The 27,558-nt window shown below is 41.7% G+C and overlaps 1 protein-coding gene across 1 annotated transcript in view; it reads right to left on the bottom strand.

The window, feature by feature from the left end:
- The window catches only part of Tbc1d14 (TBC1 domain family member 14), a 111,515-nt gene that overhangs the window by 70,898 nt on the left and 13,059 nt on the right, over positions 1 to 27,558 (bottom strand). Inside the window, exon 2 of the mRNA XM_057771808.1 lies at positions 19,666 to 20,404. Within this exon, the coding sequence (XP_057627791.1) occupies positions 19,666 to 20,404 (739 nt within the window). The remainder of the gene's footprint in view (positions 1 to 19,665; positions 20,405 to 27,558) is intronic.

Below are 27,558 nucleotides of genomic sequence, written 5' to 3' on the forward strand. Positions count from 1 at the left end.
AAAGTGGCTAAGCTAATTGATGTAAAGTGCACTTTACTAAGAAAATGCAATCTATTCCTAATCTCCAACTGAATACTAAGAAAAGGAGGGAAAATGAAGGTCAATAGTGAGCAGACTGTCCATGTGGTAATCATACGTAATCTTGCAATTGCAACAATCTCAAAAGAGCCATGAGAGGACTATGCTCCTTTAGCATTAGAAATATTAAGGAGAAATGTTTGACTAAAAGTAGAAAGTGTGTTCCTGGGATATGGACTCCAGAAGAATGTGGCTTAAACCACAGCTGCCTAGCCTGCCTGACTCTGAGCAGAAATGAACCCTCACAGACTTCATTCATAGAATAGTAAAGTCACCACTCAGTTCCCAGGATTCTGTCAATGTACTTATTAACTAGAGAACAACTGATTAATTATATAAGGTCAAGCATCTCATCTCATTTAACATGAAGCATATTGATATGAGTTTTTTTTCATTCAACAAATGCATATTGAATCAATTTATATCCTAGATATCAGGTCAAACACTGGGAATAATCACTGCCGACCACAAGTCTAGGTCCTCTTCTCGAAGCGGCTTACCACTGGGAGGCATACTATTTATACCATAACGGATGACTTTCCCCAAAAAGAGGCAATGTGGAAACCACCTGCCTGAGATGTGCACCAGAGGGAAGCACTCTCCACGCACACAGCCCATACTCGAGAGCTCGCTGTGCCTGCACTACATTCCAGAATTGCCCAAGGAGTGCTTACAAGTTCTGATGCATACATCTTACCCTGAACTAGTAAAGTCTAACCTCTGAGAGTGGGACTTGGATGCTTTTTCTCAACAAATACAAGTTTTATATTATTTTTTATGCTTTTCAGTGCTGGACTGAATCTAGGGCCTCCACATACTAGACAGATGTTCAATCACTGATCTGTATCTCCAGCTAAACATTTTGTTAGTGTGTCCCTGACACTTCTATTGTGCTGGGAACTTTGCTCTTTAACCAATAAAAGCTTTCTGTTTCTTTAATTGAAGTCTTACTCTGTATGTATTTAAGATAACTTACTGTTTATGGAAGCTGCTGGAAAGGATTATCTTTAGACTTTGCTTTAAATCTGTGTCTCACTAAACCAAAGTCAAACAGGAAGCCCTGCCCTGCAGTACAATATGAGCTGTTTAGTGTCTTAAGATTCTTCTAGCTCACTGATCCAAGATGGATGCAGATTCCTAACTCTATGAGCTTCTAAAACCCAATGGGCCATTCCCCTGTAACCTAATAAATCTGGGCCACTTTCTCCATAAGACAGCAGATCCCTTGTTTTCCCTCATACAGGAAACACTGGACTACAGTGTGCCTGCAGGAGACAGGACAGAGTAACAGAGTGACAATTCCAGTCTATAGTGACCTACAGGAGACAGGCAAGAGTATAGTGCTCTGTAGGCGCTGTCTCTGCATTGGAGAAACTTCAGAGAATGGTGTCTGCCATGCTGGCCCTTAAAAATGCTGCAATTGTCCCTACCGTGGTGGTGCACGCCTTTAATCCAGCACTTGGAAGGCAAAGGCAGGTGGATCTCTAAAAGCTCAAGGCCAGACTGAACTACAGAGGAAGTTCCACAACAACCAAGAATATACTGAGAAACCATGTCTCACAAAACCACAACAATGCTGTAATTGGACAAATACAGAAGGAGTAGAAAGGAGGGAGTACCTCAGGAAGAAGCAGGAAGTGTGAAGCATATAGACACTGGAGCCAGAGTCTATAAGAAAGAGAAGGCTCAAGGTATACCAGATAGTCCTCTCCAAACCTCTATCATACTAATGAGAGGCAAAAGCTATGGCAAATTTTGATCGTCACTAGCCATTGCTAAGAAACCATTATTCATAAAACAGAGTCTGGGTGATGAAGAAAGGCTCCTGACATACAGCACTGTGACCTCTGGTATGTGTGGGAGTGTGGGGGGCAGTCAGAGATGACCAGTAGTCAGGGGCAATGGCCATAAAGTAACAACTCTGAAAATCCACCCCCCATTTCATCATCTACATTCGGACCAAGCAGGCCGTAGTACACACAGTGGAAATGAAGCCCACTTCCTTGTTGTTGGGCAAGTAAATGATTCATAGGGAAGAAGACCACAAAGACATTATTAAAAAGTATACAAACAACTTGTAATTATGTAAGAAACTTTTCTCTAAGATAAAATGTAGGGCATCAACCCACAGAAAGAGCTTATAGTTTTAGTTGTTGATATTGCTGTTTTGTTTTTGCAGTACTGAGCATGGAACCCAGGACCCCACACAGGCTAAGCATGTACGCTTCTCTGAGGCAGATCCCAACACTAGTGTACTTTGTTTTTTAATGCTTAAAATTCATAAAAGGGCCAGGCGGTGGTGGCGCACGCCTTTAATCCCAGCAGTGGGGAGACAGAGGCAGGCGGATTTCTGTGAGTTCGAGGCCAGTCTAGTCTATAAGCTAGTTCCAGGATAGGCCCCAAAGCTACAGAGGAACCCTGTCTTGAAACAAACAAACAAAAAACAAACAAAACTCATAAAAGGTCTGTAAGGAAATAAAGAAAAATTACAAAAAAAAAAAAAGAAAAATTACAGTAGGTATGAAAGTAGAATCACACCCAAATAGCTTTGCTGCATACTGTTAAACTAAAAGAGGCTTCAGTATATACACAGGGGCTAGAGATGGCCCAATGGTCAAGACCAACTTCAGCATGGTCATGGCCCTGGCCCTGTGCATGGTGCTCTGTGCAGGCTTCTCTGAGATTCACCCCCTTTATTATAGCATGCTGGTTAAACAGTAACTGTGTTGCTTTTATACATCAAAGGGACAAGTTTAAAAATAAAGTCACAGGCTGTCCTCTAGAGTAGGCTGGCAACAGAACTTTCCACCACAGTGGTGATGTACCCATCTGAGCCATTCAATACAGCAGCCGCTGACTCCCACATGGCTACTGAGTGCCTGAATGTAGCTAGTAAGGCTAAGTATCTCAATTTTCCACTTCAGGTTATTTTAATTGGCTTTAACTAATGGCTAACAGACTGGACAACACAGGGCCAGACTCTACAAAGTAGACACCAGACAACCAAAAGGATTGAATTTGCTAAGAGAGTACAAACTGCCATGGATGTCTGGGACCAGGAGCTGGTGAACTGCTTAGGCATTGACACACGTCCTGGGCAACTGCAAGACAGACATGTAGTAAAATGAGACAAGTCCTATCAGTCTTAGAAACCCTGTCCCTGCAATGAGATCTTTGAAGAGCACTCTCCTTTACCCAAACTCAAATCTTGACCTGCTCAGCAAATCCAGCTCCCAACCACCTGTCTAGACACAACCTTGTCAGTTTTCTCATTCTCACACTCTCTAGCACCTGCTTTCTCTCTCTAAGGCACCTATAGTCTGGCAGCAAGTGTATCACCATTCTACAGGATGCATTCAGACTACACAGGCAAAATGAGATCTTATGTGTGGCAAGCGGAATCAGGACAGATAGTCTGCTGAGTGTTGCTACAGGGAATACCCAAGGAATTAAACACAGGACCCACCAGAACAGCCAAAGCAACAGCAAAGAGCACTTGTGATGACATGTACACCCCCGGCACCCTCTATGGACTAGTCTATTAAGAATACGGACTACTTGGAGTACATAGAAGACCTCCAAAGCTGGAAAGAACATTCAGGATAGGCTAAGCATTTGCATACATGACTCTGAAATGAAAAGCCTCTCAAGAAAAGCACAGAAACCGTGTCACTGAGCAAGTTCTCTTTTCTGTCGGCTGGTCCTAGGAAGGAAAAGCTGTATAGCCTCTTACCTTGTGGGGAAAATGCCAAAGGAACATCAAGTGCAGACAAGCAGCTGGGAGTAAGGGTGGAGTCCCTAGAGAGGTCCAGGGCTAAAGAAAAGGAAGTAATACCTCACACCCACATGTTCCTCCTGAGCATTTCCTCTTACATTTACTTCTCTTACCATAGTAACCTGGGCTTCTCTAGAGACAGTGCTTAATTATACCCACCTAAGAGTAGAGTACCCTAAGCATCCATGGCCCACATACCTCCTGAGCACTACAGTCACCAGCGGGCTCTTGAAAAGGGCCCTACATTCAGGGCTACTCAGATTCTTCCCCTATCCCCAGACAGAGGAACAATGCACCACCCTCTAGTTCAAGCCAACTTCTCCCTGAGAGTGAGCGCTACTCATAAATGGAATCTTTTTCTTCTAGTTATTTTTTTATTGATTTTTATTGAGCTCTACATTTTTCTCTGCTCCCATCCCCTTCAACCCTCTCCCAAGGTCCCCATGCTCCCAATTTACTCAGGAGATCTTGTCTTTTTCTACTTCCCCATAAATGGAATCTTCTTAAACCAAGATTATCAAGGCCTGTCCACCAAAGCAGTGCCTGTTAGAATAAGGAATGTGAGATGGTATTCTGCCTTACTCACCCCCCAACATATAAGGTGTGTGTTTATATATATATATATATATATATATACACACACACACATATATAAACAAGGGCACCTTGCCCCTTTTCCTCATCCTTCCCTAGCTAGAGTCTCCAAACACAGCTGAAATCACTAGTTGAGTGGAACAGGTCCATGCAGGAAAATACCGACCATCCTCAAAGTTCCCACCAAGCTCCTTCTGACCCCCTCCTCTCACTGGGTTTGAAGAAAGTTGGTGCTGACTCCTCTTTTCACTGCCCATCACCCACAAGGGGCTTATGCTACCCAGCACAAAATTAAAACTCACCACTGTGACCACACTTAAGTGTAGTCACTTAACTCCTACCTGTTAGTTGTTTCACTGCATTCAGAAAACTGCAACCCCACCCCACACAAGTGCCTGTGGAGGGGACCATAGCTGGGGCTGAGGCGATACAGAGGCACACTGACTGGTTTCCACTCGCTCAGCAGGGCGCAGCAATGTTCCCCTCTCCGCCCAAATATCTATGTCTCAGGATAACCTCAGCACCACCCCGCCTCCTCAAACCCACTACTCCATCCACCCTTGTGCCTATGGCCTGAACACATTCACATGCCAAAATCCTAATCGCCAAGTTGACATTACTGAGTGGCAGATTTGGGAAGTAGTTTAGGGAATAGCCATCATGACTGAAATCGGTGTCCATTTAAAAGAGGCCCCAAAGAGTTGACTTGCCCCTTTGGCACATGAGGGTATAGCAAAAATGGCTGTTGGGGGTGGAGACATGGCTCAGTGGTTAAGAGTGCTTGCTGTTCTTCCAGAGGACCCAAGTTTGGTTCCTAGAATCCATATCCCACAGTTCATAACTACCTCTAACTCTAGTTCCAAGGGATCCAACACCTTTTTCTGGCACCATCCTCCACATAATAAAAAATTTTGAAGATGGCTGCATGGGATAGTTAATCTTGACTGCTAACTTGATGGGATTTAGGATCACCATAGAAATATATCACCAGTATATCTATAAGGGTATTTCTAGAAAGACTTAATGAAAGAAGGAAAACCCACTCTGAATGAGTAGCACCATCCCACTGGCACACCTGTCTCTCTTCCTGACTTCAGATGCAATGTGACCAGCTGCCTCATGCTCCTGTCACCAATCCTTCCCTGCCATAATGGGCTATATCTATAAGCTGTGAGGCAAAATAAACCCTTCCTTCCTTAAGTGCTCACATCAACAAGAAAAGTAACTAATACACCATCATCCATCAAAACAAGCTTGGTGTGTCAATGGATACCAAATCTGTTGGGCCTCTATTTTGAACATCCCGGCCTCCAGAATTGGTGTTTTCAGACCATTCATTTTAATGATGCTTTGTTATAGAAACATACCAGAATATTGTCAGCTAAGGACCCTGCTTCCTATCTGACCAAGAAAACCAGAGCAATACAACAAGAAGTAGTAACAGCAAACACTGGTGAGGAGATAGGGCACAAGAATTCTCATTCATTGTTGGTGGGAATATAAAACAGTGAAGGCACCTTGGAAAACAAGCTTATCATGCAGTAAGGCAACTGCACTCCTAGAAGTTCCCAAAAGAAACTTAAACCCACATGGAACTTTACAACAGCAACTGTTCATATATGCCAAAACTTAGAAGCAACTAAGATGCCCTTCAGTGAGCTAACAGATAAACTATGCCAAATTCATATGGAGAAATATTACTCAGCTTTAAAAAATTAGCTTTGCCCTCTAAAGCAACAAAAGAACAAATAAACTCCCAGAGACTGAGGCAGCATGTACAAGGATCTGTACCAGATGGAGTCTTGAACTGAAAGGAGACATGGACACAGGTCCCCATTCCTAACCCAGAAGCTACTCCAATTGACAAGTACATGTAAATGCAACTTCAGTCTTCTCTAAGGGACTCTCAGCTGGGGAAACAAACTCCTCTTAAGGGCAGGCTGCATGCCAAGTAGGAGATGGCCAACAGAAAAACTCAACAGTATCATTGTAGGTTCTTTGTCTCATAATATCAAGTCAGGGCTTTTTTTTTTTAATTTAATTTTTTAATTCTACATATATATTATTTTCTCTCTCATTTCCCCCTCTAGGTTCTTTGCATATATTATGGCATTTTCATGGGATGTGTGTGTGTATATAAGTAGTCTCTGCATCTTTATCTGTTTCATGTGCCTTTTCTTAGGCTCTTTTCCTTCTGTTGGTTCTGTTCTATTCCAATCTCTTAGTTTTTGTTTTTATCTTATTACTGACTTTCTTCCCATCCTCATTCCACAATAGAGAGATTTGATATAGTGGTCTCTGCAGCAGCCCACCCATCTTGCAATCTTCTGCCTTCTCTTCTGCCTGGCTCCTGGAGCTCAACATACTGATTACATGAGATGGCTCTTTTCATTCTCACAGACCCATAACTAAGTACTTCAGCTTATTTCACAGACAAGCACATAAAGACTAAGTTTTATCCAAGACCACAGGCCAGGACACCATCACAGCTAGGTCGAGAAACCACTGCACAGCCCTCCCTCCCTGGTATCTCAGCAATGCACAAGCATCTGCACATACCAGCAGCACCTGAAATACACAGCAAGTGTTCTGGCGCTCAAAGTCATAGGACACTAGCAAACAGACTGTGTAGAAAAGTCATGATTATAAATCAAATGCGACTTCTCATTTTACTGGTGCTAATTCTAAAATGGTCATAGGATTAGAAAATAAGTCAGGCAACATAAAACAATAAATATTACTATTCCAGCCACACACCTATTACACATCCAGGTACATCCCTTCCCATTTCGCCCAACAACATTTTAAGTGTGAATTTATTCCTGTCTTGTAGATCATAATCGTAAAGGTCAAAGACCCAAGCCCTAACTCTACTGGCAAATTAATCAGCCTCTGTCACAGTTTCCACATATACAAGAAAAATTACCAATATGTTCCTGAATCAGTAAGCTCTCCCAGTGCAAGATACAAAAAAAACCTAGGTCTGTAAAGCAGAAATGGATTTAACACAGGAATAAGATGATTTCAAGATCATATGAAGAAGCTGGTTCTGAATGATCCCCTGGCTCCTAGGAACAGGGCACTGGGCAACAAGAAGCTAATGTACCTGAGATGCAAATGGGAGCTGCTACTGGAACTGCTGAACTCAAGAAACCCAACAGGAAGTCAGCATCACTGCCTCTGGAAAGGAACACAGGGTTCTCCTGCATAACAATGCTCTCAGCATCCAGGAAGCTGAAAACAGACCAGTGTCAAAGCTGTAGGAAAGGCTCCCATCTCTACAATAGGTACCAGAGAGCAGGAGCAAAGAGAGGGAAAAAATGGCCTGCATCTCATTTCTGCCTAGGTCCTCCCAAAATGGGGAGACAGTCCTAATTCATATCCAAAACTCTAGCAGCAAGAGACCAAGAGCAGATTTCCGTTCTGAAGCTAATAAAGTCCAGGAAAGCAAATTGAAACAGCCCAAAGGATGAACTGGCAGCCCAGGGTCCCACCTCATGCTACTCCCCCATTACTGTACAGCCTGAAAAAGGCAGCCATGCGAAACAAAGAACAGCACCAGGCACATAAGAGTGCACCTACCTCCTGGTAAATGAACTCACCTCTTCTTCATGAGCTATCGCCTGTCTCTAAATTTCCTCCTTACCATAGTCTATGGTCGCCAGCCAATGGATCAAATCCCCAAAGCCTAGCTAAAACTGTGGTTAAACATATTCGTACCATATCAAAGTATCTACCTGAAGATTCGCTTTTAAACTGGTGGAAGTAAATATCTTTACACAGAAGCATTTTTAAAAATAACACTGAAACCAAATATGAAACTCCAACAAAAGAAGAAAGGTAGAACGGAAATAGTGTATGTATGGAGCACACTCTGCCTTGAGAGTTAACTTCTATTTCCTCATTTAACACTTGCATTATTAGTTCTTCACTTGGGTCATTTGTGTATTTTATTTTATTTTAATTTTTTAATTTAACCCAGGACCTCGCAGGCACTGGGCAAATGTTCTAATCTGAGTTATGACTCTATCACATTGACTCTTCTAGAGGAACAATTAGTCCTAGGTCACTCAAGTTCATACTAAAGGCTGCAGAGATTAAACGACTTTCTCAGGGTCACAAAGCACAAAATGACACAGCTGGTGAGGTGCCCCAGCCCCAGCTCTCAAACCACCATGGTCCTCCCACTGTCTTTGAATTACAAGTAGAAGCAGGGCTAGCCAGATACAGACTGCCCCCAAAGAGCCCTCTGCCAGGCCAGGAAGCAGACTAGAAAATCCATCACTCCAGGCCTTGAAGCACAGTCAGGAGCATCCCCAAAGGCTGTATCTACCCCTATACCTTTCTTTGGCAAAGTCTGCTTTGCCTTCGTTTTGTTGATATTGTTTTGTTTTGTTCTGTTTGTTTTTGAGATAGGATTTCTCTGTGTAGCCTGGGCTGTCCTAGAACTCACTCTGTAAACCAGGTTGGCCTCCTGAGGCCACCTGCCTCTGACTCCAGAGTGCTGAGATTACCTCCTGGCTTTATTTTACAGTTTTTTTTTTCTTTTCAGTCTTTTTGTTTTGCTGCTTTGCCTTCAATTGAACATTTGTAACAAAGGACTCTCTGTGATCACCTCCTCTGAGAGTTTTTTTTAAAAGACCACATGACAGATATGTAAGTAAGGAAAGCAACTATTACTTCCTAGACTGGCACAGATTAGCAGATTAAACCTTTGGCTTCTGGAAACCAACCCCATTGCCTGAGGAAAACAGCTACATCAAAGGCATGCTACTGAATTCCTCACCCACTGCTCTCTGGGTTCTACTACACTGGATTCGTAGGATCCCTTAACACAGCTCCCCCATGTGAGCTGAAGATTCTGCTCAAATGACACTAATAAATGTACTTAAGTACCAACAGTTATAACCTGCTAGCCCAGTGCACCTGAAAGGTTGATGATTCTCCCCATTCTTCACCCATCTCCATCCCCAGGACATGTGGCAATAATGTCTAGAGACATTTTCGTCTTTACAGTTGGGGGATGGTTCCAGAATCTAGTGGGCAGAGGCCAGGGTTGATACAACACTCACAGAACAGCTGCCCACAGACAAGTATCCATCTCAAACATCAACAATGCCTGGTATAGAAATCCTTCTCTAAGTTACTGGGCAATAGGTTCAACCGAAGAATGTACATAGTATGGGATCAAAAGCTCACAAGTGCATTAGGAAACAAAATGTTTGTTCAAGGTCAGGCAGTGGTGGCACACACTTTAATCCCAGCACTTGGGAGGCAGAGGGAGGTAGATCTCTGCAAGTTCGAGGTCAGCCTAGTCTTCAGAGCCAGTTCCAGGACAACTAGAGCTGTTACACAGAGAAACCCTATCTCAAAAAGGCAAAAGGCAAAAGGCAAAAAAAAAAAAAGAAAAAAAGAAAAAAAAATTCAAACCAGAGAAAGTCACTACTTATGTAAGGAAGCTAGATTCCTTGGTTACTTGATCTTACTTGAGCTGTTTTCCTCCACTAAAGCACTAAAGGTCACACAGTTATGAAGGAGGGCTGACAATAAACCTAGTCCACTTGAGCCTTGAACCAGTGCTTCCAACTGCAGGACCACCCTCCCAAGATATCTACCATGTCTAGGAGGGCAGGAAGCAGTCTAGAGCTCAGAGTAATCTGGTACACAGGCATACGTTACAGCAAGTAAAGGAAAAACAAACAGTGGCTACGCCTACACTTCCATGGGGCAACTACTCCGCTGTTCCCGTCTCATGTAGGAACCTCATCAAGAAGTCAGATTCAGAAGCTCTCTGACCATCTCCACTACTTCCTCTACTGGAGCCATATTCCCCAAGAGCAACCGGTTTCCCACCCATACATCTTTCTACAGATCAGATAAAAAAAAAAAACTCACTGTGGTTGTAGGGAGCAGAATGCAGAAGGGTGATGGACCAGACAAGGAATATAAAATGGAATGGCCTGGCCTGGAATCCCCATTGGACCAGTTCTAGTCCTGGTTCACCCTCCACAAACACTGTTGCAGTCCAGAGTCATCAGAGTACCTCGGCTAAGCTCTGGGCTGCATTCTTAAACATTCTCTGTGACTGTGTTTGTGTGTATTTTACATACCAATCCCAGTTCCCTCTCCTTCCTCTCCTTCTGCTTCCCCCACATTCTCCCCGCCCACCGCCCATCCACTCCTCAGAGAGGATAAGGCCTCCCCTGGGAAGTCAACTAAGTCTGTCCCATCACCTTGTTGAGGCAGGACCAAGGCTCCCCCCCCCTCGTGCTTAAGTGGCTCCATATACTGCCCAGGTCACACCATTGACACCTGCATTCAGGGGGCCTAGACTGGTCCTATGCAGGTTTCCCTGTTGCCAGCCCAGAGTCAGTGAGTTCCCACTAGCTTGGGTCAGCTGAATCTGTGGGTTTCCCCATCATGATCTTGACCCTTTTGTTCATATTATCGCTCCTCCCTCTCTTTGATTGTACTCCAGGAGCTTGGCCTAGTGGTTAGTTGTGGATCTTTGCATCTGTTTCTGGATGAGATTCTAGCTTCTCTGGGGTTAAGACTGTAGGCTGGTTATCCTTTGCTTTATGTTTGATATCCACTTATGAGTACATACTATATTTGTCTTTATGGGTCTGAGTTATCCCACTCAGGATGTTTTTTTCCCCTAGTGCAAACCATTTGCCTGCAAATTTCAAGATGTCATTATTTTTTACTGCTGAGTAGTACTCCACTGTGTAAATGTACCACATATTCTTTATCCACTCTTCAGTTGAGGGGCATCTAGATTGTTTCCAGGTTCTGGCTATTATGAATAATGCTACTGTGAATATAGTTGAGTAAATGTCCTTGTGGTGTGAGTGTGCCTCCTTTGGGTATATGCCCCAAAGTAGTATTGCTGGGTCTTAAGGTAGATCGATTCCTAATTTTGTGAGAAATTGCCATACTGATTTCACAGAAGCTGTGCAAGTTTGCACTCCCACAGCAATGGAGGAGTGTTCCCCTTACCTTACATCCTCTCCAGCATAAGCTGTCATCAGAGTTTTGATCTTAGCCATTATGATCGGTATAAGATGGGATCTCAGAATTGTTGTGATTTGCATTTCTCTGATGGCTAAGGATGTTAAGGAATTCCTTAAATGTCTTTCAGCCTTTTGAGATTCTTCTGCTGGGAATTCTATTTAAATCTGTACCTCATTTATTAATAGGAATATTTGGTAGTCTGATGTCTAATTACTTGAGTTCTGTATTTTGGAGATCAACCCTCTGTCAGATGTGGGGTTGGTGAAGATCTTTTCCCATCCTGTAGGCTGCCATTTTGTCTTGCTGACCATGTCCTTTGCTTTGCAGAAGCTTCTCAGTTTCAGGAAGTCCCATTTATTAATGTCTGTACTACTGGTGTTGTATTTAGGAAGAAGTCTCCTGTGCCAATGTGTTCAAGTGTTCTTCCCACTTCCTTTTCTATGAGTTCAGTGTGGTTGGATTTATGTTGAGGTCTTTGATCCTTTTGAACTTGAGTTTTGTGCACAGGGATAGATATGGATCTATTTGCATTCTTCTACATGTCAACATCTAGTTATACCAGCACCATGTGTTGAATATGTTCTTTTTTCCACTTTATCTTTGTAGCTTCTTTGTCACAAACCAGGTGTTCATAGGTGTATAGGTTAATATCAGGGTCTTTGATTACATTTCATTGTTTCACCTGTCTGTTTTTATGCCAATACCAAGCTGTTTTCATTACTGTAGGTCTATAATGGAGCTTGAACTCAGGGATGGTGATGCCTCCATATGTTGTATGGGTTGTTTTGGCTATCCTGGGTTTTTTGTTTTTTCCATATGAAATTTAGTATTGTTCTTTCAATTCTGTGAAAAATTGTGCTAGAATTTTGATTACACTGAATCTGTAGATTGCTTTTGGTAAGATTGCTATTTTTACTATGCTAATTTTACCTATTCATGAGCATGGGAGATCTTTCCACTTTCTGATATCCTCTTCAATTTCATTTGAAGACTTAAAATTCTGTCATACAGATCTTTCACTTGTTTGATTAGAGTTATCCCAAGATATTTTATGTTGTTTGTGGCTATTGTGAAGGGCGATGTTTCTCTGATTTCTTTCTCAGTCTGTTTATCATCTATATATAGGAGGGCTACTGATTTTTTTTTTTTAGTTAATCTTGTATCCTGCTACATTACTGAAGATGTTTATGAATTGTAGACATTCCTTGGTAGAAATTTTTGAGTCACTCATGTATACTATCACATACATAAGTATATATATATATGTGTGTGTGTGTGTGTGTGTATATCATATACATCAGCAAATAGTGAAAGTTTGACTACTTCTTTTCCAATTTGTATCCCCTTGATCTCCTTTTGTTATCTTATTGCTCGAGCTAGGACTTCCAGCACTATACTGAATAGATATGAAGAGAGAGGACAGCCTTGTCTTGTTCCTGATTTTAGTGGAATCGCTTTGAGTTTCTCTCCATTTAACTTGATGTTAGTTGTTGGTTTGCTGTATATTGCCTTTATTATGTTTAGGAATGTTCTTTGTATCCCTGATCTCTCCAAGGCCTTGATCATGAGAAGGTGTTGGATTTTTGTCAAAGGCTTTTTCATCATCTAATGAGATGATCATGTGGGTTTTTTTTTTTTAATTTCAGTTTGTTTATATGGTGGATTACATTGACAGATTTCTGTATGGTGAACCCTCCCTGCAATTCTCTGACCAAGCTTACTTGATCATAGTGAATGATGTTTCTCATGTATTCTTGGATTCGGTTTGGCAGTATTTTATTGAGTATTTTTGCATCAGTGTCCGTGAGGGAGATTGGTCTGTAATTCTTAGCATCTCTTTAAAAGGTTTGGTAACTGCAGCCTCATAAAAAGTTTGGCAGTGTTCCTTCTGCTTCTATTGTATGGAACAATTAATTTGAGGTGTATCAGTATTAGCTCTTCTTTGAAATTCTGGCCTTGGGCTTTTTTTAGTTGGGAGGCTTTTGATGATTGTTTCTATTTTCTTTTCTTTTTTTTTTTTTGTTTCTATTTTCTTAAGGTTTATAGGTCCATTTAATTTATCTGGTCTTGATTTAGTTTTGTATGTGGTACTTATCAAAAATATTGTCCATTTCCTTTAAATTTTCCAATTTTGTGGAGTTTTTGAAGTATGACCTGATGATTCTCTGAATTTGCTCAGTGTCTTTGTTATGTCCCCCTTTTCATTGTTGATTTTGTTCATTTGTATATTCTCTCTCTGCCTTTTGGTTAGTTGGGATAAAGGTTTGTCAATCTTGTTGATTTTCTCAAAGAACCAACTCTTTGTCTCATTGATTCTTTGTATTGTTTTCTTTGTTTCTATTTTATTGATTTCAGTCCTCAATTTGATTATTTCCCACTGTCTACTCCTCCTGAGTGAGTTTGCTTCTTTTTGTTCTAGAGTTTTTGGATGTTCTGTTAATTCGCTAGTGTAGGATTTCTCCAATTTTTTATGTAGGCATTTAGTACTATGAACTTCCTCTTAGCACTGCCTTCATTGTGCCCCATAAGTTAGGGTACATTGTATAGTCATTTTCATTGAATTTTAAGAAGTCTTTAATTTCTTATTTCTTCCTTGACCCAGTGGTGATTCAGTTGAGCATTGCTCAATTTCCATGTGTTTGTGGCAGTGTTCTTTCTGCTTCTATTGTATGGAACAATTTGAGGAGTATCGGTATTAGCTCTTCTTTGAAATTCTGGCCTTGGGCTTTTTTTAGTTGGGAGGCTTTTGATGACTGTTTCTATTTTCTTAAGGTTTATAGGTCTATTTGATTTATAGGTCTACTTAATTTCTATTTTCTTAAGGTCTATAGGTCTATTTAATTCTTAAGGTCTATAGGTCTATTTAATTCTTAAGGTTTATGGGTCTATTTAAAAAGACTTCTTTCTGAAGTCTTGTTGAATTCTAACTTTAAACCATGATGATCTGGTACAATACATGGTGCTATTTCAATTTTTTTTGTATCTGTTGAGGTTTGCTTTATTACCAAGTATGTGGTCGATTTTTGAGAAGGTTCTATGAGGTGTTGAGAAGAAGGGATATTCTTTTGTGTTTGGGTGGAATGTTCTGAAAGATGTCTGTTAAGTCCAGCTGAGTCATAACATCTGTTAGTTCCTTTCTTTATTAAGTTTCAGTCTGGTACACCTGTCTAGTGGTGAGAGTGGGGTGTTGAAGTCTCCCACTTTTAGTGTGTAGAGTTTCATGTGTGATTTAAGCTTTAGTATTGTTTCTTTTACAAATGTGGGTGCCCTTGTATTTGGGGCATAGATATTCAGAATTGAGACTTCCTGTTGATGGATTTTTCTTGTGATGAATATGAAATTTTCTTCTTTATCTCTTTGGACTGATTTTAGTTTGAAGTCTATTTTGTTAGATATTAGAATAGCTACACTAGCTTGCTTCTTTGGTCCATTTGATTGGAAAATCTCTTCCTAACCCTTTACTCTGACGTAATGTCTGTCTTTCAAGTTGAGGTTTATTTCTTGTATGCAGCAGAGGCATAGATTGTTTTTGTATCCAATCTGTTAGCTTGTGCCTTTTTATAGGTGAAATGAGTACATTTATATTAAAGGGTATTAATGACCAGTGATTGCTAGTTTCTGTTATTTTTGTTGTTGGTGGTGGCATTGTGTCTGCATTTCTTTTCTTTGGGATTTGCTGTTGTGAGATCATCTATTGCCTGTGTTTTTGTGGATGTAGCTGATTTCCTTACATTGGAGTTTTCCTTCTAACACTTTGTACAGGGCTGGATTTGCGGATAGGTATTATTTAAATCTGGTTTTGTCATGGAATATCTTGTTTTTTTCCGTCTACAGTGACTGAATGCTTTGCTGGGTATAGTAGTCTTGGCTGGCATCTATGGTCTCTTAGTATCTGCATAAAACCTGTCCAGAATCTTCTGGCTTTCATTGTTTCCAATGAGAAGATGGGGTAATTCTGATAGGTTTTCCTTTATATGTTAGATGGCCTTTTTTCCTTTGTAGTTCTTAATATTCTTTCTTTATTCTGATGTTTAGTGTTTTGATTATTATGTGGCAAGGGGACTTTTTTTTTTTTTTTTTTTTTTTTTTTTTTTGGTCCAGTCTATTTGGTGTTCTGTAAGCTTCTTGTACTTTCATAGGCGTGTCCTTCTTTAGGTTGGGAAAGTTTCCTTCTATGATTTTGTTGAATATATATTCTGTGCCTTGAGTTGGACGACTTCTCCTTCTTCCATCCCTACTATTCTTATGTTAGGTGTTATCATTGTGTCACAGATTTCCTGGATGTTTTTTGTTAAGAATTTGTTGGATTTAACATTTTCTTTGACCAATGAATCTATTTTCTCTATCATATATCTTCAACACCTGAGATTTTTCTCTTTCATCTCTTGTATTCCGTTGTTTATGCTTGCATTTGTGTTTCCTGATCATTTACCTAGATCTTTCCATTTCCAGAAGTCCCTAGGTTTGTGTTTAATTTATTGCCTCTATTTCAGTTTTCAAGTCTTAAACTGTTTCTTTCACCTGCTTGATTGCTTTTTCTTGGTTTTCTTTAAGAGATTTGTTGATTTCTTCCAATTTTTTTATTTGTATTTTCCTCTACTTCTTTAGAAAAATTCCTTTAGGAATTTTTTCATTTCTTATTTAAGGGCCTCAATCATAAAGTTATTTTTAAAATTGTTTTCTTCTGTTTCATCTGCATTGGTATATTCAAGTCTTGCTGTTGTAGAATCATTAGTTTCTGGTGGTGCCATATTGTTCTTTATGTTGTTGTTATCTATCCATCTCTTCCTCCAATTGGTACAGGTGGAGGCTGTACTTCAGGAGGTCCCTCTACCTCCAATTGGTGTAGTTAGGGACTGTGGCTCCATTGAAGGCTCCTTCAGGTACAGGCAGAGCTGAGTCTCCATTGATGGTTATCTCCAGGTGCAGGCAGGCCCAAGGCTCAGATGATTGCTCCTTGGGGTGCAGGTAGGGCCACAGCTCTGGTGGTCACTGCTCCAGGTGCAGGCGGACCCCTGGTTCTGGTGATCACTCTTCTAGGTACAGGCGGCGTGTCTGAGGTTCCAGCAATCGCTGCATCAACAGGATATCTCGTACAGAGAATAGCAGTGAATATTGGCTGGGACAGAGGTGCTCTTTCCCAGAGGGACTTCTTATGAATGTTTCTGGAAGCCACGGCTATTGTCGTTCTGTCATTCGTTCATCCAACTTGTTTGCAGTTCCCAGTTCTGACACTCCCAGAAGTCATCCTGGTGGTTGCTCGGCCCTCCAGCACACCCTCCAGGCAGTCCCATGATTATACTCACCTGTTTTCAGTGTATGTCCCACTGAACCGGTCCCTTAAAGTAACTCTAGGTAGGAACTCTTCTTTAAGACTTTGAGACTCTAGAAAGGGGAAGGGGCACCACTAGACTCAGTGCACTGACTTATCACTTGGATTCATCTGTTTTTATAGTCCATCTGCTTCAGTGCTTAAGTGTGGCTCCCTATAACAGTGTCGGAGCTGGATAAAGATAAAGAGGCAGGAACCAAGAAATGAGAGGGGTCTAGAAACTGCAAAATGGAAGGCATTTCCTCCAAAGGGGAAGAGACTTAGCAGACAACCCAACTCTACCATATCCCCATAAGACAAAGGTAGCAATAAATCAGGGGAAAGTCATGATGACCCCTAACAGCTGATATGTAAGTCATCTGTGCTGGATAGCTTTATGTCAACTTGACACAAGCTAAAGTCTGCTGAGAGGTGAGAACCTCAATTAAGAAAATGCCTCCATAATATCTAGCTGTAGGGCATTTTCTTAATTAGTGACTGGTGGGGGAGGGCCCAGTCCATTGTGGGTGGTGCCATTCCTGGGCTGGTATTACTCCGGTCTATAAGAAAGCAGGGGGGGCTGGAGAGATGGCTCAAAGGTTAAGAGCATTGCCTGCTCTTCCAAAGGTCCTGAGTTCAATTCCCAGCAACCATATGGTGGCTCACAACCATCTGTATTGGAGTCTGGTGCCCTCTTCTGGCCTGCAGGCATACATGGAAGGAATGCTGTATACATAATAAATAATAAATATTAAAAAAAAAAGAAAGAAAGAAAGCAGGCTGATAAACTCATGTTAAGCAAGCCAGTAAGCAGCACCCACCATCACCACCATGGCCTCTGTATCAGCTCCTGCCTCGAGGTTCCTGCCCAGTTTGAGTTCCTGTCCTAAATTCCTTCAATGATATACAGTAATATGGAAGAGTAAGGCAAATAAAAATAAACCCTTTCCTCTCCAACTTGCTTTTGGCCATGGTATTTCATCACAGTAACCCTAACGAAGATATCATCCATGTGTCAGAATCTGCACTTAACTTTGCTCATATTAACCCACTTAATTCCACAACCACAATTGGGCTCTTCAATTCTGGATAAAATGAGCTGAGACAGCAAACACCCTGATGATGGGGATAACATAGGTGATTGAAGAGGACCAAAGACATACCACATACCCAGTACCTTTTCCCAGTACTCTGCTAGGGATTTATTAACCTCAGTAAGGGTAGATGATGTTCAAGGATGTGACTTGTAAACCAAGCTGTTCCTACTATGCTACTTCACCTCTTTCAAAAAAAGGTTTCCAGATTTGCTAAGAATCCCTGTCTCATAAGTGACTGAAAATCTGTCTCCTTTCCCGTTCCCCTCTGAGATTGATCTGAGGACTCAGATAAAGCACTCTGGAGAACTGCAAACACTCATACAAGTAAACAGGAACCAGCCAGCCACACAGGTGAGATCCCCAGCAGGGGATGTCTCAGAAGGACTCTGACACACAAGGGCTCCCTAGGGTTCCTGAAGGTAATCACTGAGTACCAAGTTCTGTGACCAGGACTCCACTGGAGGTATGTGGTACCCACCAGCTGGCACATCAAAAACAAAGGTGTCCCCAGAAGACTGCATGCCATGTGAAGAGCATCTCACTCAGGACTGGTCTTAGGTTGACTGAGGACACTCCACATTTGCCTGATGAAGCAACTGGGGAACTCTAGGTTACTACATTTTCCTAGATCCACATGTCTCTGGCTGACTCTAGCAGAACAACACATCAAGTACTGCGAAGTCTAACATTGACTTGCTAGAAACATGTTCCGTATGAACCCACCTACCAAATTCATAGCACAGAAGCCTCCAAAGAAAAATATAGGGCTGCACCGAGCGGTGGTGGCGCATGCCTTTAATCCTAGCATTCGGGAGGCAGAGACAGGCGGATCTCTGTGAGTTCGAGGCCAGCCTGGTCTAGAAGAGCTAGTTCCAGGACAGGAACCAAAAAAGCTACGGAGAAACCCTGTCTCGAAAATTCAAACAAAAAAAAAAAAAAAAAAAGAAAGAAAGAAAAATGTAAGGCTGATAATAATCCTATACGTACAATCCATAGCCCCCATACCCTTATGCAGAGCATCTCAGTTTCTGTAACTAACTGGTGGTGGTATCTCAACCCCAGACTATAAGCTCACCCTCCTTTATGACCTAAGAACATGTCTATCATCCTATGTCTCCCAGATGACCTGCCTAGAACAGAACCATAGGCAGACTCCTGTTAAACAAAAGCATAAGAACACAAACAAGAAGAAAAATGGAAGCAACTCTCCTCACAGGGTTCTAGAGGACACACAGGAAGCTCAGCAGGCTTATTGGGGACGTGGGTAACATGGCACTAAAGGAAGGGTGCACATGGTAGGATCAACACAATAAGAATCGTGTGGCTGCAGGGTGGCCACGGCACATGCCTCAACAACAGGGCCAAGGCCAGAACATGCAAAAAGGCCCCTTTCCTAGCCCTGGCACTTGGAAATGCCAGCCCCAGTGTCTGCTACTAGGAGAAGTATTAGAAAATTAGAAACAGAGTTGCTTATGCTGGTAACAATCTCAACCCAAGAAACCAAAGTAATTAGTAAATTACAAAGTAAGGATAATAATCACCTGTGGGTGACCCATCCACAAAAGGTCAGAGGCCAAGAAGCAACAAAAAAAAACGACACAGAAGGAGATGGCCAAACAGCTGACTTAGCAGCAGATACTACTCTCCATACTCTGAGGCAAAGGGAAAAGGCACAACCGTCCATAGGACACAGCTCTTAATAATGCACAGGAGACACATACAATTAGACAAGGAAGCACAAGGCAACAGGTCTCTATCTGGAGCCCTGGCTCTGCTCCAAATAGTGAAGGTGTTACCTCGTAAAGAAGTGACTGAATGGTTGGAATAGTTTCAATTTCCTCCCCTCCTCAGTCTCAGCAACACAGTCCTGCTGGTGTAAGTCACTGGTTTCCTTGATGGAGCTCAGAGTGACATCAATAAACTGTGGGTCATCATCATTCTCTAGGGTCACAATGGCGCTGGAACTGCTTGTGACCATGAGGTCCAAGATGTCCTCATTGCTGACTGACAGTGTGGTTGACAGCTCTGTGCCAAGACTAGACACACTACAGACAGAGACATTGTCACTTCGGCTCAAGGCTTTGGAGGTGGGGCTATAGAGTTTCACTGAGTCATAGCCTGTCCTGGGAAATGTGGAAGACTTCCGTACAACTTGTTCCTGCTCGCTGTTGGTGGGAGCTGAAGGTGCACAGGAGGGCAGGGGGCACGCACTCTGGAAGGCCCGCTCAGGGATGACCTCTGACTCAGACTGCTTTCTCTTCACATGAACCACACTGCAGGGGACAGGCTCCGGGTTGCCAATCTCCAGAGTAGGAATGCCTGAGTCTACTGATTGAAGGCTGTGTCGATCTTCCAAAGAACCAAGTTTTACTGTGGGTCCATAGTCAGGCACTGAAAGGGATATGGGTGCCTTGACACTCAGGTGTTGCAGGTCCTGAAGTGAGTCTCCTGGCCGACCATCTAGAATGCCCATCAATGTTACACCATTCATTGAGGTGGAAAGGTTTCCATCAGTCATCTTGGTCCAAGAAGAAACTAGAGAAACACAGACATGGAAATTAAAAATATGTATATAAATTCAAAGATTTATTTATTCTTCGGGCATCTTTGGACACACAACTCCAAAGACTGGATTACCCTGTTAAAAACGGTGCCTCTGAAAGTGTCCTACAAGTTGTGCGTGATGGCACACACCTGTAAAAACAGTGCTGGGGGACTTAGGCACGAAGCTTGTGGACTTGAGACCAGCCTATATGATACCCCATGTCAAAAAGAAATAGAGAAAATGTCCCACACATTCAAGTTCTAACTGAGGTCCACAGTGAAAGCTTGAACACACTCTCATGACAGGAAAAGCGGGGAAATAACCCACACAGAAGATCGTCTAAGAAAAGCAATTGGTATCATCATCAGTTCTATCACCCCAGTCACATCTCTGGCATCCGGGTCAGCAATAGGCACAAGATCTGTGCCAGGTGGGAAGGATATTTTCTTGTAGGAATACATTACAATCTGGATCTTGTATCCCACATATTGAAGGCTTGATCCCAAGACTACTATGCAACTAGAGGATGGTGTTGTCTTTAGAAGATTGGATGAAGTTAGATCATTGGAGGTATACCCCTGAAGTTCATATTTAGACCCTAAGCCCTTCCTTTTGATTGCCTTGTTTCCTGGATGCCATGAAGTAATCAGGATTCTTTTATCACCTGCTCCTATTATGACACTGTGTGCTTCCCTGGGCACAGAGCAACAATGCCAAAAGACATGGACTGAAGAAATCTATGAAACAATAAGCTGAAATAAACCTTTCATTCTTACAAATTATTTATCTTAGGCATTCTGTTACAGTGGTACAATAATAACACAGGGGACAAATTATAAATAGGATATCTCTGACCAAAAGATGGGAATTAGGAATTGGGAATATAACTCAGTAGTGGCAATTGGCTACAATGAGCAAAGCCATGGGTTCAATCCTAGTCATTAAGCTTGGTTTTTATGCTGTCTTACAACTTCATTAAGACAGAAAAACAGCAAAATGAATTACACACACACATACACACAAACCAACACACACACACGTCATCTGCAGGAAGGCTGCCCAAGTACACTCCAACTGGCCATACCCTTCCACAGTACTACTATGCTCACACAATTCCAAGACAGGGCATGCTATTCCTTCACAACAGAAACCAAGCACTAGAACAGTCCAAAATCAGACTTACAACCCGCGGCGCACACCAGCAGCCAAGACCCGTGGCACGCCAGCGGCAGACACCGGCAGCACAGACGCGGGGCAGACGCGAGGCGGATGCGGACATGGCGGGAGCCTGGTCCTGTCCCTGAAGTCCCTCCTGAGTGGTGAGAGTGTTCTTGACCTGCGGTGGGACCCAGGAAATGGAGTGGGGGCATTCCCCGACCCCCTTGACTACCTGGTCAGTCTGCGGGGCTGCTGCTCCTCTGCTGCGACCTCTCTCTCCCTGGCCATCCCAGCTTGCCCCCAGAGGCTTCCTTCCTTCTCCCTCCCTTCCACGGGGCGAGGGATCACCCAGTTCAGCCTGTTTGAGTGCTGGGTTGGGTGCTCGGGGCAGAGGGCAGTGGGAGTGTCTTTGTTTTGGTGGCTGGCCTGCAGAGGGGTAGGCCTTTTGTTGGCGAGGTCCCTGACGAACTGGGAGCCTGGTCCGGTTCCTGTAGACCCTCCTGAGTCGTGAGAGGAATCTTGGCCCAAGGCGGGAGCCAGGAAATGGAGCGGGGGCATTTTGTAAGCCGGGCCCCTGGCCAGCAGGTAAATCTGATCCTGTTTTAGAAGACCCACTAGATAGCATAGGTGGAAAGAGATGGGCAGGCGCCAAGGCAAGAATTCACCCAACAATCTGAAAAACAACATGAAAACACCAGAACCCAATGACCTTACAACAGAAGGACTTGAACACCCTAGCACAGAAGTAGAAAAAATTGACTTTATGAAAGCAATAGAGTCCCTCAAACAACATGTAAAAAATGCCCTTATAGAAATGGATGAGAAGTATAACAAAAAGTTTGAAGAAATGAGTAAATATGTAAATGACACCATGGGAAACCAAGAAAAAAAATTCAAACAGGTAATGGAAACAGTTCAAGAATTGAAAACTGAAATGGAAGCAAGGAAGAAAACACAAACTGAGGACTGGCTGGATATGGAAAATCTAGGTCAACGAGCAGAGACTACAGAAACAAGCATAATCAATAGAATACAAGAGATAGAAGAAAGAATCTCAGATTCTGAGGACACCATAGAGAAAATAAACGCACTGATCAAAGAAAACAGCAAAGCCAACAATTCTCATCACAAAACATCCAGGAAATATGGGACACAATAAAAAGACTAAACCTAAGAACAATAGGGATAGAAGAAGGAGAAGAGTCACAGCTCAAAGGCCCAGAAAATTTTTTTAACAAAATTATGGAAGAAAACTTTCCCAACATAAAGAAAGATATTCCTTTGAATATTCAAGAAGCATACAGAACACCAAATAGACTGGATCAAAAAAAAATCCCCTCGCCATATAATAATCAAAACACAAAACATACAGATTAAAGAAAGAATATTAAGAGCTGCAAAGGAAAAAGGGCAAGTAACTTATAAAGGTAAACCGATCAGACTTCTCTATGGAAACCATGAAAGCCAGAAGGTCCTGGATAGAGGAACTGCAGAAACTAAGAGACCATGGATGCAAGCCCAAACTACTATGCCCAGCCAAGCTATCATTCACTATCAATGGAGAAAACAAAACATTCCAGGATAAGAACAAATTCAAACAATACGTAGTCACAAATCTAGCTTTACAGAAAGTAACAGAAGGAAAATCCACAACCCAAGGAATCCAACAATGCCAACACTGCCTACAATAACTCAGGCATCTAGCAACCCTTCACCAGCACAACTCCAAGAAGGGAGACACACAAACTCTGCTACCAAAAACAATAAGAATAACCGGAGCAGACAACCACTGGTCATTAATATCAATTAATATTAATGGACTCAATTCACCTATAAAAAGGCACAGGCTAAGAGATTGGATACGAAAACAGGATCCAACATTCTGCTGTTTACAAGAAACACATCTCAACCACAAAGACAGGCATCTACTCAGAGTAAAGGGTTGGGAAAAGGTTTTTCAAGCAAATGGGCCTAAGAAACAAGCAGGCGTGGCCATACTAATTTCTAACAAAACTGACTTCAAACTAAAATCAATCAGAAGAGATCAAGATGGACATTTTATATTCATAACAGGAACAATTCATCAGGATGAAGTCTCAATCCTGAATATCTATGCCCCTAATATAAAAGCACCCACTTACGTAAAAGAAATATTACTAGAACTCAAGGCAGACATCAAATTACACACACTAGTAGTAGGAGACTTCAACACACCTCTCTCACCAATGGACAGGTCAATCAGACAAAAACCAATAGAGAACTAAGAGAATTATTAAAGGTAATGAAGCAAATGGACTTAACAGACATCTATAGAACACTCCACCCAAATAGGAAAGAAGATACCTTCTTCTCTGCAGCTCGTGGAACCTTCTCAAAAATTGACCACATACTCGGTAACAAAGGAAACCTCCACAGATACAAAAAAATATCAGTGCCCACCTGTGTCTTATCAGATCACCATGGATTAAAGTTAGAAGGCAACAACAATGCTACCCCCAGAAAACTGACAAACTCATGGAAACTGAACAGTCAACTACTGAACCACATCTGGGCAAGGAAGAAATTAAGAAAGAAACTAAAGTCTTCCTTGAAATTAACGAAAATAAAGAGACAACATACTCAAACCTATGGGACACGATGAAAGCAGTGCTAAGAGGAAAGTTCATAGCACTAAATGCCCACTTAAAGAAAACGGAGAAAGCATACATTGGGGACTTAACAGCACACCTAAAAGCTCTAGAAAAAAAAAAGAAGCAGACGTGCCCAGGAGGAGTAGAAGACTGGAAATAATTAAACTGAGGGCTGAAATCAACAAAATAGAAACACAGAAAACAATCCAAAGAATCAATGAAACAAAAAATTAGTTCTTGGAGAAAATCAACAAGATCGACAAACCCCTATCCAAACTAATTAAACAACAGAGAGAGAACACGCAAATAAATAAGATCAGAAATGAAAAGGGAGACATAACCACAGACACAGAGGAAATTCAGAGAATCATTAGATCTTACTACAAAAGCCTGTATGCCACAAAACTGGAAAATGCAAAAGAAATGGACATTTTTTTTAGATAAGTACCATATACCAAAGTTAAACCAAGACCAGGTGAACAATCTAAATAGACCTGTTAGTTGCAAAGAATTAGAAGCTGTTATCAAAAACCTCCCTTCCAAAAAAACCCAGGACCAGATGCTTTCAATGCAGAATTCTACCAGAACTTCCAAGAAGACCTAATACCTATACTCCTTAAGGTATTCCACAATACAGAAAAAGAAGAGTCATTGTCAAATTCCTTTTATGAAGCTATAGTCACCCTGATACCAAAACCTCACAAAGACTTAACCAAGAAAGAGAATTACAGGCCAATCTCACTCATGAACATTGACGCAAAAATTCTCAATAAAATACTGGCAAACCGAATCCAAGAACACATTAGAAAAATTATCCATTATGATCAAGTAAGCTTCATCCCAGAGATGCAGGGCTGGTTCAACATACGCAAATCTATCAATGTAATCCATCATATAAATAAACTGAAAGAAAAAAACCATATGATCATTTCATTAGATGCTGAAAAAGCATTTGACAAAATTCAATACCCCTTTATGATAAAGGTCTTGGAGAGACTAGGGATATAAGGGTCATACCTAAATATAATAAAAGCTATTTACAGCAAACCGACAGCCAACATTAAATTAAATGGAGAAAAACTCAAAGCCATCCCACTAAAATCAGGAACATGATAAGGCTGTCCACTCTCTCCATACCTCTTCAATATAGTGCTTGAAGTTCTAGCAATAGCAATAAGACAACATAAGGGGATCAAGGGGATTCGTATTGGAAAGGAAGAAGTTAAACTTTTGTTATTTGCAGATGATATGATAGTATACATAAGTGACCCCAAAAATTCTACCAAAGAACTCCTACAGCTGATAAACACCTTTAGTAATGTAGCAGGATACAAGATCAACTCCAAAAGATCAATTGCCTTCCTATACACTAAGGATGAGGAAGCAGAGAGGGAAATCAGAGAAGCATCACCTTTCACGATAGCCACAAATAGCATAAAATATCTTGGGGTAACTCTGACCAAGGAAGTGAAAGATCTATTTGACAAGAACTTTAAGACTTTGAAGAAAGAAATTGAAGAGGACACCAGAAAATAGAAGGATCTCCCTTGCTCTTGGATTGGGAGGATCGACATAGTAAAAATGGCAATTCTACCAAAAGCAATCTATAGATTCAATGCAATCCCCATCAAAATCCCACCAAAATTCTTCACAGACCTTGAGAAGACAATAATCAACTTTATATGGAAAAACAAAAAACCCAGGATAGCCAAAACAATCTTATACAATAAAGGATCGTCTGGAGACATTACCATCTCTGACTTCAAACTCTATTACAGAGCTACAGTATTGAAAACAGCTTGGTATTGGCATAAAAACAGAGAAGTTGACCAATGGAATCGAATAGAAGACCCGGACCTTAACCCACAAACCTATGAACACCTGATTTTCGATAAAGGAGCTAAAAGTATACAATGGAAAAAAGAGAGCATCTTCAACAAATTGTGCTGGCAAAACTGGATGTCAATCTGTAGAAGAATGAAAATCGATCCATATCTATCACCATGCACAAAACTCAAGTCCAAATGGATTAAAGACCTCAATATCAGTCTGAACACACTGAACCTGATAGAAGAGAAAGTGGGAAAGACTCTACAACACATGGCCACAGGAGACCACTTCCTACGTATAACCCCAGCAGCACAGACATTAAGGGCATCATTGAATAAATGGAACCTCCTGAGACTGAGAAGCTTCTGTAAAGCAAAGGACACTGTCACTAAGACAAAAAGGCAACCCACTGACTGGGAGAAGATCTTCACCAACCCCGCAACTGACAAAGGTCTGATCTCCAAAATATATAAAGAACTCAAGAAACTAGACTGTAAAAGGCTAATCAACCCAATTATAAAATGGGGCACTGAGCTGAACAGAGAATTCTCAACAGAAGAAGTTCAAATGGCCAAAAGACACCTAAGGTCATGCTCAACTTCCTTAGCGATCAGGGAAATGCAAATCAAGATACCATCTTACACTTGTCAGACTGGCTAAAATCAAAAACACCAATGATAGCCTTTGCTGGAGAGGTTATAGAGTAAGGGGTACACTCATCCATTGCTGGTGGGAATGCAAACTTGTGCAACCGCTTTGGAAAGCAGTGTGGCAGTTTCTCAGGAAATTCGGGATCAACCTACCCCTGGACCCAGCAATACCACTCTTGGGAATATACCCAAGAGATGCCCTATCATACAACAAAAGTATATGCTCAACTATGTTCATAGAAGCATTGTTTGTAATAGCCAGAACCTGGAAACAACCTAGATGCTCTTCAATGGAAGAATGGATGAAGAAAGTATGGAATATATATATATATATTAGAGTACTACTCAGCAGTAAAAAACAATGACTTCTTGAATTTTGCATGCAAATGGACAGAAATAGAAAACACTATCCTGAGTGAGCTAAGCCAGACCCAAAAAGAGGAACATGGGATGTACTCACTCATAATTGGTTTCTAGCCATAAATAAAAGACATTGAGCCTATAATTTGTGATCCTAGAGAAGCTAAATAAGAAGGTGAACCCAAAGAAAAACATATAGTCATCCTCCTGGATATTAACCTTCATCAGGCGATGAAAGGAGACAGAGGCAGAGACCCACATTGGAGCACCGGACTGAAACCCCAAGGTCCAAATCAGGAGCAGAAGGAGAGAGAGCAAGAGCAAGAAACTCAGGACCGCGAGGGGTGCACCCATACACTGAGATAATGGGGATGTTCTATCGGGAACTCACCAAGGTCAGCTGGACTGGGTCTGAAAAAAGCATGGGATAAAACCGGACTCGCTAACATAGTAGACAATGAGGGCTGCTAAGAAGTCAAGAACAATGGCACTGGGTTTTGATCCTACTGCACGTAC

The sequence above is a fragment of the Chionomys nivalis genome, chromosome 6, assembly GCF_950005125.1.
Source record: "Chionomys nivalis chromosome 6, mChiNiv1.1, whole genome shotgun sequence".
In the NCBI taxonomy this organism is placed as follows: Eukaryota; Metazoa; Chordata; class Mammalia; order Rodentia; family Cricetidae; genus Chionomys; species Chionomys nivalis.